The sequence below is a fragment of the Perca flavescens genome, chromosome 5 (assembly GCF_004354835.1).
Source record: "Perca flavescens isolate YP-PL-M2 chromosome 5, PFLA_1.0, whole genome shotgun sequence".
Taxonomy (NCBI): Eukaryota; Metazoa; Chordata; class Actinopteri; order Perciformes; family Percidae; genus Perca; species Perca flavescens.
In genome coordinates, this window is record NC_041335.1 from 27388379 (window position 1) to 27400602 (window position 12224).

A 12224-nucleotide genomic window follows, 5' to 3' on the forward strand; every position below is an offset into this window, starting at 1 on the left:
TCAATTATTCATTTTTATAACAGCTCTGATACATTTTTATTAAAATGTAGCAATATTTACAATGTACAATCACTGACTTATTCCATTTCAAGACACATTTAAAAGTGCTTTTTTAAAAAGTGAAATTTTGTTCTGAATAAATAAGAGTTTTCTGACAACAATACAACAACAAACAACAGTAAGCTGCAAATGTGCTCATCACCAATACAAAACAAAGGCTGAGGTTTAACTGTAATACTGCTACAACACTCCCTTTTTTCATATTGCAGCAATATGATTAAAATACCTTGTATGAGTGGGTAAACAAAAGGAAAACAATCCTGACCTGATTCAATTTGTGTTCCACCAAAAAGAGGAAAAACAAAATAAAAGTGGTCTTCTTCTCTTCTCCATGTTAGCATCAAGACGGGACATTTCTCCACAATCTGCTGTCTTTAAAAGACAAGTTCAGCTCAGCAGTCTCACAGCAAAGAAGAATCCAACTGATTGAAAACAGATCACCGAGGTCCTGCATGCCCCGGGGTGATTAGACTCCCACACAGAGCAGATTACTGACAGTACGTCCCAAAGGATTTTTTTTTCACAACATCAGAGTGGTGACGACGCAAAAAAGGAGACGCAGGAGGTCAGCGGCTGATGGGAAGCTGTGGTAAAGGGATGGACGGGTGGGCCAAGCCTGGGGCGGCGAGGACCGAGAAGGGATGAGCTGCACGAAGAAGACAAGAGGAACAACATGAGTTTGTGTATAGCAACGTGAGCATGTTAATGTAATTTAGTTAGAGAAAATGCTGCTAATGAGGGATAACAACTCCTGAATGATGATTGAAGCCACAGAAGAACTTTTTGTCCAATGTAAGGAAAGAGATTCAGGATATTCAGACTGCATATTCTCAAAACTACACAGTGTTTCAAACTTTGGGCTTTAACACATTATCGGATCATGTCCTTTGTAAATCTTTTCAATCAAATCATTTTTATTTGTATAGTCCAAATCACAAATCAAACATTTGCCTCAAAAGGGCTTTACAGTCTGTAGGCTACAACATACGATACCCCATATCTAGTGACCCTCAATGCGGATGATGAAAAACCCTTCCCTACCGAGGAAGAAAAAAGGAAGAAATAAAAAAGAGCAACAGAGGAGGCCCATTGGATTGCCCGTTGCATTTGCATATTTTTACTCAAGTGCAAATGAAATGGTTTTGTACATTTTGCCTTACAGCTCTGACAAACCAAATGTGTATTTTACTTTTTGGTACTGAAAAAATACCCAGCCCTTCAACATGTACACACCAGACCCAAAATACACTTTATACTTATATTGCAAACATCTATCATTTTCTTTCATACTTGAACTTTGGTCCTTTATATTTCTTTTTCTAATCCTTATTTCTATTCGTATCATAATTATTATTCTTTATTGGGTATTATATCTGTGATTTTTGTAGTAGCCTATTATAGGGTAGTTTAAATTATAACAGTGCATCATACTTTATATACTGATCATGTTTTTATATTAAATTATAAAATGCCTGATAACTAGTAACTACAGCTGTCGGATACATGTAGTGGACTTAAAAAGTACAATATTTTACATGTGAAATGCAGTGTAATAGAAGTATAAAGCGGCACCTCAAATTTCTAAGAACAGCTGATTATGGAGTTACAATGTTGGGAAATAGAATATAATCAAAGCTTTTAAAGCAGTTAATGTCATTCTGCTTTTTAAAACATATACTTCTCTTCTTTTGTGCAACAATAACACAAACTCAACAGAGTGGAACTGACATAAAGACCCTTAAACTCACTGTCCAGGTATCCATGCAGGGCGAATAGATGTGGTCGGTCCGGGCTGCTGAACGGTGAATAGTGGATATCGTCTGGCAGTGATGGAGGCATCCTGGACATCGGAGTGCTCTGAGAGTAGCCACACTGAGGGGGCTGCTTTTTGTGTCGTGCACGGCAGTTCTGAAACCAAACCTGGTGAAATAATACGGATAATGTGAACAAGTAGCAAGCAGGGGGAGATACAACAACACTGGAAATCAGGAGTGTTGTTCCACTCACCACATCCCATTTATTTATGTATATATCAGTGTGGTGTGGGAGGATTTTACTCATCAGAATAATGGTTTTAGAGTGTAAAACTTAAAATGAAACTTCCTCTGAAGTATGACACTGCTGACCTTTATTGGTCATTGGTCATTAGAGAGTTTAAGTGTTGAAAATGGTCTGAAGTCTGGTCAGACCACTTGATAACCCGGAGGATGCCATCTCTCACTCGGCCATCCCACAGAGTCTTTTTTTAAGCTGTTTTGTCTCAAGTATGCAACTAAGGGATGTATACATCTAGTCCTACAGAAAAGATATGAATCAATAGTTACCATCTTAATCTGAAGGTTTACAAGTTGATAAAATTGGGATACAAATGAAAACAATTTAAACTTTCTAAACATTTTGCCCTTTTTTTGAAATACTGGATCCTTTACCTCATCTGGTCTCTAAAAATACTTTAAATCAGGCAGTTCCAGAAGGAAAACCAGGTTGCAGGTAGACAAGATTTCATTTTAAGGGGTGACAAGCAACAACAATCAACAACTCCTCTAAATGAGTTTTCATAGATCATTCCACCCCAACATGATGAACTCTGGGGGAAATTCACTGGATTTAGGTGGTGATCTGTCTAAATCAGGGGTATTCAATTAAAAGTCAAAGAGGTCCAGTTAGAGAAAATGTTCTCAAGCAAAGGTCCGGAACATCATAATGTCTAACATGCCTTATTCAGTGCCATATATTTTGAAGCAGCCTAGAACTTATATCAATGTCTGAATGTAGTCAACAACTGACTGTCAAATAAAATAAAGAGAGTACAATTCAATAGTATTTCAACAATGTTTATTATTAATTTCCATATTGAACTGGACTCTTTAATCATAAAATACTAATAATAAAATACATGTTTTTTTTCTCTTTTCAGATAAAATAAGGTTTGCATTTAAAAATTAAATAAAGATAATTTGAAAAGGCATCTTAAAATAAAGTGCTTAATTTTAGGAAAAAAAACTCAACTGCATTTCAAATATAAACAATCAACAAATATTAACAACTAAACAGTTTTACCTAAACAGCTTTAACACTTTCTTTTCTCTTTGTTCACCTCTTTCCCCACCACTTTCTCTTGCTCAGTGAGAGAAGTAAGCTCTGCCTTGTGCTGCCAAGATTTTAAATCTAGGCTGGAACTGTATCAGGGCCATTCTCATGCACATGTGTAAATGGTCATCTGTAATCTTGGAGCGATATTTAGTTTTAATAATGTTCATGGTAGGGAATGCTGCCTCACAGGTGTATGTGGAGCCGAACATGGTCAAGATGTACAGGGCCACTTTCCTCAGATCTGGGAAAATGGTCTCTGAGACCATTTGGAACCAGAAAGTGGCAAGGTCAGCTCGTCCAAACTGCTCTTTCAGGGCCACATCTGCTTGAGATCAATCAGTTGCATCTGGAAAGGCCCAACATTTGCCCACTTGAAGTGCTGCGTGACTTCCTTTGATAATTCTGTGACATCTGTGATAAGAAATGGGTTCTGAATGAACAGGGTGAGCTGCTGTCCAAGGCTGAAGCTGTCAAAACCTTGAAGTTTACCATCAGCTTGTCAACAAAGTCAACAAATGCAGATTGATCTCTCTCACCCTGAACCTGTTCCTTCAATGATGGGAAGTGTGCACAGTCTCTCTGCAGGTCTAACTTTAAGACCTCAAGTTTCTAGCCTGACAAGCCAGACCCACATCAAGATTTTGGGTCTGGGAACACACCATTGGCAGGGCTCAATCCGAGGGGAGTGATAAACTGTTGTCTTTCAAATCCCCTCTGCATGCAATAGGATAGCGCTACAACCAACCAGAGCAACGAAGAAAGTAGCGAAGCTAGTTGATAGATTTAACTTTTGCCGTATCCAGTCGGCAAAACTCCAAACACACATTCCTTTTTTAAGAATTACTTCAGTTCCGTTCTTTGTTCTTTTCTCAAAGAAAAGCTTAAAGGTGCTGTAGGTAGGATTGCGAAGATCCAGGACTTAGCCAAAAAATGTGAACATCAAGAACTTCTCAGTCCCTCCCCCCTTCATGCTAAAGCCCAAAACGTTCTCCTAAGCCTCTCCCCCCACAAGGGAGAATGAATGCGTGTGCATGAACAGTAATTGACACACAGTTAACCACCCCCCCTGGCCATGATTGGTGCATCTGAACAGTAAGATGTGGATTTTTGCAAATTGCACTACAGGCTTTAGGTGGTGCCAGAGGATCTAGATTATTTATTTTTTTAATTACCTGCTTCATGTAGTTCTACTCGAACATAGGGTCAGTTTCAACAATTATGACAGAAAGTTAGTTTTTTAAGTCTTACCTACTGCACCTTTAACTCCAAGTCTTCCAGAGTTGCGTCTAAAGCCGATTTGAAAGGCCGCTGTTCGCCAGCAGCAACAGCAGCCATCTTTTTTGTTTTCAAGTAGCAGGGAATTCACGCGGAACCGTCACAACTCTGCCGTCATTATGTTAAGCCTGCCCACCGACTCTATACACAATGTGATTGGCCTGACTAGAGTTTGGTTTTTGCAGCTCACAAGCCAACAGAGAGTTGTTAGATGACACTTGTTGCAAATTACATTTGCTGCTGCTAGGGTGCGTCTAGATTTCTAGGCTATCAATTTTCCTCTGGAAGGAGCGAACAGCTATCATCAGGTCACAAACTGAATTGTCCCTGCCCTGTAGCTTTAAATGTAGTTCATTCAGGTGTAAAGTGGTATCAACCAAAAAAGCTACAATATCCATCTTCTTCTCATCTTCCAAAAATTGAAAAAATTGTGTTGCCTTCTGGCTTTTCAGCTGTAACAAGAAAGCTGCAATTACCTTTCTGATGGCCCAAAAGTGCTCAAACACTTTGCCTTAGCTGAGCCATCAGACACTGTTGTGCAACAGCAGGTCATCAGCACTTGCATCCATCTCTCTGAGGAATTCCCTGAGCATGCGATGCTGATGGGAAGAGGATGCCCTGAGGAAGTTTATCATTCTCATCATTGAGTTCATCACCTCAGCATACTCGTCTGACAGGGTGGCGCACAGGACTGTTTGGTGAATTATGCAATGGTAAAAGATTAGCTCAGGATTGTCCTCTTTCATTCTTGCCACAGCTCCTCTATCTCTCCCAACCATAACAGGGGCTCCATCTGTGGTTATTGAAACCACTTTTTTTTGGTTATATTCCCCTCTCTGCTAACATCTTCTTTAAAGCCAGGCAGATGCCCTCTCCTCTTGTACTGGTATCAAGGGATGTAACACCCAACAGGTCTACACAGAACTCTTTCTTCTCACTGTTGAAAAATCTCACATAAACTAACAGCTGAGCATTGTCAGACACATCAGTTGACTCATTTAAAGCTAAGCCTACACAGAGTTGCCTTGTGAATTGCTTGATCCAGCTGTTCTACCACATCCTTGGTTAATATTTCAGTTTTTCTTGTGGCTGTTGATGCTGACATGGGGATTTGATTGCTCTTTTCACACAACTCTTGTTTTTGTTTTCCCTCCAGTAAGGTCTCAGCCACTGCACTCATGCACTCCTTAACGATTCCTGAGTCTGTGAAAGGTTTTTCATGTTGTCCCAAAATCCAGGCAACTTTAAGGGAACATTCATTGGCACGTTGTTGGGCGGTGAATGATTGTGTCAGGACTCTGGTGGATCGATCATATTGGGCTCTCAGATTATGTATTTTCTGTGCCCTCAGTTTGGATTTGAGTAGGTATGATTGTTCAAAAGATTTGTGCTTTGTCTCGTAGTGGCGCTTCACATTCCCGCTTAATTATAGCAACGGTCTCAGACCATATGAGGCAAACCGGTAGATATAGTAATATAATATATTTAATATAAGAGTAGAAACTCTGTTTTCCCTGTCAATTGTTAAAATTTTTGAGCAAGCCATGTCCCACTTCTCTCACTTACTTGACTCTTTTGTCTCCCCCTCTTCAACTTGACTCTTTTTGAATTTTATTTGAGTTTTTAGACTCCAAAAACTCAAATAAAATTCAAAAATGTAAAGACGTGTTTATCAAAAAAGAAATACTGGCATCTTCATGAGCCTTCAAAAAGTATTATGTGAGTATTAGAGACAGCATATTCTAGAGCTAATGTAGCATAATGTATAGTTCAAAGCGGTTTGTGATCTGCTCATTCAAAGATTGTTTTCCCCTTTTTAAATAGTTTAATTGGAACAATTTTCAGAGGCCTGAAGAGGTAAACAAAAGTCCATTAAATATCTCACGACTTTCTAAAATCTTTCAAGTCCCAGCTGGGAACCATACATCTAATAACTTAAAATTGCATCATAGAGTGTTTTATTATTTCCTACCTGTATGACTCGTCTGCTCAGTCCCGTCATTTCTGCCAGTTTCTGTAGAGTCTGGGCGTCAGGGTTGTTGTCCTGAGCAAACTGAGACTGCATCACCTGCACGGACACACAGTCATGAACGTCATGAACCCACACACACACACACACACACACACACACACACACACACACACACACACACACACAGGTACCACTGCACACTGCACCCACACACCTGCAGTTGCTCGGCAGTAAATGATGTCCGCGCCCTCTTAGCTGGTTTTGGTTGGCAGTCCTGATCAGATGGCAATGCTCCTTCCAGAGTCAGTCCTGTGCCTTTAAGAGAGCACGATCACAACAAGTCTCATACTGTCACTTCACCCAAAAACTACAGTTCAGTCATTATATTGTGAAGTTACACAAATCAACGTAGTTATAAGTTTTACAGGCCAATTTTCTTGCGGCTCAGCTTTGTCCAAACAACCCGTGTAACTAAATGTTTTCTTGCCAACAACCGCACATCCAAAGTTTTTATACTGTTAGGGCCTACGTTTTCCTCACTGAAAGCACAACTAAGCAGAGAGCAGTCTCACACAATATATCTGTGATGTTGTCAGCCAGTGTGGAAAATAACTTCTTTTTGCTGGTAATCCAAACTGAGACCATCAGAGACGTAGGCTATGTTTACTATGATTGTTACCGTTTTCGGCAGCCCTGCGGAGGTTGTCGAGCATGATGTTGTAGTGGCTGCGGCAGAGCACCCTGCCCTCCACCAGGCCGAACTCCTCCCCGGTGGACAGCTGCCTCTTGCAGGAGAAGCAGGCGAAACAGGCCAGGTGGTACACGCTGCCCCGGGCCCGCCGAACCCAGTCACTGGCGTACACCTGCCGGCCACACTGGGCGCACTTAGTGCCGAACCTACTGTGAAGAAGAAAGAACCAGGCAGGTGATGGTCGGCTGTAGGTTACAGAGCTCAGTTAAAAGTACAAATGACCTGATCCTTTTCAGATTATTTAAATATTGAGTATCTGCTAACCAAACCTCATCCAATATTTGTCATATTACCGCTACACAGCACACTGAGGCTATTTACATTCCATCAGTAAAACTATAATTCTTTGATGGCCTGCCATAATATTTGAGCATAGTTTGCTGTATTTTGTACAACATCTATACAGAGGAGTGTAATTGTTGATCTGTTGTGGCAGGAAGCTTTGGGCAAGAGTCAGGCGGCTTCTCTTCATCTCCAGAGTAAACTACATTCTAAAGTTCAACTGCAGTTTTTCTCTGTGTCTTGTAGGAGGAGTGAGGGGGCTTTTTTTTACTGTATGTCTATACCCAGGGGCCAATTGTCTGTTTATCTGTGCATGCTACTTCTTATAAAGGTGACTGTGTGCCGTGGTGGAAGAAGTATTCAGATCCTTTACTTCTGTAAAAGTACTAATACCACACTGTAAAAATACTCTGTTACAAGTAAAAGTCCTGCATTGAAAATGTTACTTACGTAAAAGTATGTAAGGTATCGTCATGAAAATGTACTTAAAGTATAAAAGTAAAAGCCACAATTTAGAATCTGGAAACGATCAAAACAGTTCCGTCAATCAACTAAGTGTTTAATCAGCTAATCATGTCAGCTGGACTTGTAGGCCTGTATATTGTTGAGTAGTACATCGTAGTTTACAAACTACATGTGTTCTGTGTGCAAAAATTTTAATTTGTAAAGTAACTAGTAACTACTAGACTAATGTAATGGGTGGTGATGGCGCAGTGGATATGACACATGCCTTTGGAGTAGGAGACCTGGGTCCGATTCCCACTGTGATACATCAACCAATGTGTCCCTGAGCAAGACAATTAATCCCTAGTTGCTCCATAAGCGTGAGACCTTATTGCTATACATATACAGCAATTGTAAGTTGCTTTGGATAAATGCATCAGCTAAATGACATGTAATATAGTGGAGTAAAAAAGTTTCTCTTTAAAATGCAGTGGAGTAGAAGTAGAAAGTTGTGTTCACACTATTTCACACTCATTTTACAGTCTGAGAATTAGTTTCAAAAACATGGTTTAGTTAGTGGTTTGTTGTGATATAGTATCTAAGGCCTTGTAGACCAAAAGCCCATCATGGTCCATGCAGAACATATTTTTCGCTGGGAAAATCGAGTCCAAAAGTTGATCTTGGAGAGCAAAGATCAATTTGCTGTAACACCCCCCTCCCTCCCCAAAAAAAACATAACAAATGATGTACAATAATTTATCACCTGGATAAAATAAATTTTAAGTCATCAGTCATTGTTCCACCTGTTACTGGAGATGTATTATTTTCCTTTAAATGTGAAGTGCCATCAAATAGCTCTTAAAAGGTTGTCTGAAATATTTTGTATAAACACGTTTTTATCGGATCTGCATGTCAAGAAACAATTATGGTTTAAAAAAACATTTATGATATTTATATGCATTTTTGGTCTGTCTGCATGCCTTTTCGTCAATATAAAAAACAACAGTAAGGATGCTCTTCAAGTCTCTATTTAAAGAATTTGTTTATTAGGGATCGTTTGCAAGAATGTGGGGATTTAACGGGAGATTTACAATCGCTCAGAACTTTCATTTAACAGACAAATAATTATTTTCGCCGTGGAGGCCGTTATTTTCTTTGTTTTTCCAATAGTCTACTCAACAAATGCAATTGACATGTGCAGTTAAATGAATTTGCCTCGAAACTACAATGATGAACCATAGTTTTAGTACAGTCTACAGTAGCTACATGTCGTGCACAGGCAATTTGCAATTTATTTTTCAAAATAAACTACATCGACATGGCGAAGCAACGCGAATGAATTGAATAACCACAATGCAATTTAGATAGTCGACACATTTTAATGTAACGCCATTCATAATATGTTAATTCATTATAAAAATATATAGGCCCACACACACACACACACACACACACACACACACACACACTCTTAAAATGATATCATGTTTGCAATGCAGTGACTCCATTACCGAATTAAGCTTTGGGTTAGTAGTTATTAAACTGAATAGTTTCACATTTAATTACGCTTTTATTTTATAAAAATGAACTTCACTGATGATGTAAAAAAAAAAAAAAAAAGATTGTAAGATTATAATTTCTAGAAAATGCTCGCGTCTTAAAAATAATCAGTAAACAGCTGAGAACAAAAGAGATGTAATACCTGAAGTAATCCAGTTTGCAGTAGATTTCTTTGTTTTTAACGTAGCAGCTGTTGTGTTGGCGCAGAGACGCTCTGCAGACTGAACACTCCAAACATCCCAAGTGCCAGTTCAGGTTGTTGACCTGTGGAGAGTCAATACAATCACACGGACACATCAGACACGTGCACTGAGCGTGTGACCGATAATCAGTGCCATACCACATCTTATTGTTTAATTCAAACCTCAACTAACTAGTGGTGCAGCTTTGGTTATTTATATAGCCTATTTTTTTTACTAACGGAAGGAAGAAAGAAGCCTCACGAGAAAAAAAAAAAAAACGAATTGTAGGATAATACTTGAGTAAAATGATCACCACATCTACTTTGTGCCTATTTATGCTCATATTTTGTTGAGAAAAATCAGCTAGTATAGTAGTAAAGACAAAAAAATAAAGAAATTAATTAAATGAAAAGCTACAAACCAAATTAAGAGAAGGAGTTGGATCTTAAATCGTTTGGAGCTTTGCAGATAGGCTATTGTCCGCAATTTATTCTTTCTGAGAGTGTAAATATGTAAATATAATTTTGCCTCGTATTTCTCACCTTCAGCAGGTATCGGTCATGGATCTCCATGCCGCAGCTGGCGCACTGGTTCTTGGCCGCCGGAGGAGAGCAGTGGCAGGCGGCCTCCGACGGACTGGACTCACCGGACTCCTTCTTCACCTCCGATTTAGACTGCATTAAAAAAAAACACGGTTTTGTATCAAAGAAAAGACACCTTCATAGACGTTGCTGATTCTCCCACCCCTTTGTATATTTTTATTATTACGAGTATATTCATTACAAAAAAGACTCCGTGAAATAGTTCAGACATGGTAACATGAAGATCTATTCCTGGAAAAACACATCTATCTAACATATTTTTTTAAATTGAATTTACTTCCAAAAGGCCTTATTTTTATCCAGTGGCTATTCTTTATATTTAGCCTACATTAATTAACTTACATGTAGCCTACATACATCCGCGCAACAAGTAGGCCTAATTTTAACATTTTGTTTCATTTTGGCTACATTTTACAACACCAAGATTATTCTCATCCTAAAAACGTTGCATTTTCTTTTAAAATTCTAATCCGCAAATTAAACGTGAATAAATCGAGTTGTGATGGCTTTACTCTCCTCAGCCCTGATCATAGAAACGTACAGCCTTTAGTTACTGTCTAGCTGATTAAACTTGAACCTCTGCCAAATCCAGAGTCCTGCGGAGGTTATCCTGCATGTAAAAAGTTCTGGAAGAAGAGGAATCAAAGAACCTTACACAGATTGAAAGACAAAGAAATCAAAAGGCTGCAAAGCAACCTCGTCCAGATGTTTGTGACTCACCATTTTCGGGTCTTGAACGCTGCCTATTTGGAGAGAAGATGGAGCTTGCTCTGCGCATTACGCATCTCTGCCCCAACCCGCACTATATCCGGTACAAAACAACGAATAACAGTTTCTCGTGCATTTAAACCCTGGCAACAAAAGACATTTTGATGCAATTAGAAGGAAAAAAAAACCTTATATGTGATCGATCATTCCTCTTGTGCGCAATAGGAGGCTGTATTCCCATGCAATCAAACGCAGTGAAAAGAAAGGATGGCACTATCTGCAATTAGCCGTGGATTGAAATGCTTCGCTTGATAAGTGGCAACCCGAGTGTCAATTTCATCTGGCAATCAAGAAAAGGCAACCGAGCCACCAAGCTCAGATAGAGAGAAAAAAAAGCGGCGCATTCTAATTTCAATAGCTGTATAATCGAAAATCGAAAAATCTCCAAAGTGAAGAGGCTCAATTGGAGATCGGTCTATTCATAACAGACAATGTGCAGAAACTGCAGCTGATCTCGAGGCATAAAGGAGCTTGATTGTCTCGTTCTCATGATGGACCCATTTAAGTACTTGAGGCTCCCCTAGGTGATTACAGCTGCATTCATAAACTGCCAAAAAATCTGCGTTTGGGTGGCAATCCGAAGTCCGTGTTGTCCTTCATTTTGTCAGAATTAACAGGAATGCAAGATCATGTTAATTGCAGCTACGGTATAAATATTGGAGACAGTGAAATAAAAAGAGATGGCCTATATGGGAATAGATAAACATATACTTCATACATGGAAAACCTCCCAAAAGCAGCGAAAACATCGTCCAATAAGTTTCTCCAGAACATCACAAGCTAAATATCCTAATAATTCCGCGAGACATTGTTCTTTAAAATCGACTCTAGGCTATACTCTCGTTCTTCGTCTTCAGCACAAAAAAATAATCCAACTTCATGAACTTTGTGGCGATCAAACCAGTGGCACCAGTATGTGCCGTGCCTCCCTGACAGACTGTCCGCTGTGGTTCCTTCTTTTCGACTCGACTCGAAGTTTACACCCTGTTCAGTCAGACAGGATGTGATGCTGCCGCATGACCTGAGGGTTTACCCTCTTTTCTCTAGGCTCACAAGAATATTCAGGGTATGAATTAATTAAAAAACAAAAATAATGGTGATAATCTGGCTGAAATCACCCACTACTTATCTTAAATTTCTCTCTTATTTTCTGAAAATGATGGTTGCAGACTGGAGGCCAGAATTAGTTAATGGAAATCTCTTCACTGATTGCAGAGTGATGGGGGGTAAGAGGT

At 39.3% G+C, this 12224-nt stretch overlaps 1 protein-coding gene across 1 annotated transcript; it reads right to left on the bottom strand.

The window, feature by feature from the left end:
• Positions 1–142: 142 nt before the first annotated feature.
• Positions 143–11937, bottom strand: lhx6b (LIM homeobox 6b). The gene is made up of 8 exons (XM_028577731.1): positions 10942–11937; positions 10162–10293; positions 9580–9701; positions 7080–7300; positions 6615–6715; positions 6401–6496; positions 1809–1980; positions 143–706 (listed from the first exon to the last, which is right to left on the bottom strand). Exons 1-8 carry the CDS (start codon positions 10942–10944, stop codon positions 627–629), a joined length of 927 nt encoding a protein of 308 aa, XP_028433532.1. The 5' UTR covers positions 10945–11937; the 3' UTR covers positions 143–626.
• Between the last annotated feature and the right edge of the window lie 287 nt (positions 11938–12224).

Excerpts from the sequence above, each read along its gene's own strand:
- lhx6b (XM_028577731.1), bottom strand. Across the intron at positions 9,702-10,161 it reads ATGACCGATACCTGCTGAAG|GTCAACAACCTGAACTGGCA; the intron begins GTGAGAAATACG and ends GACTCTCCACAG. Across the intron at positions 7,301-9,579 it reads TGCAAACTGGATTACTTCAG|TAGGTTCGGCACTAAGTGCG; the intron begins GTATTACATCTC and ends TCTTCTTCACAG.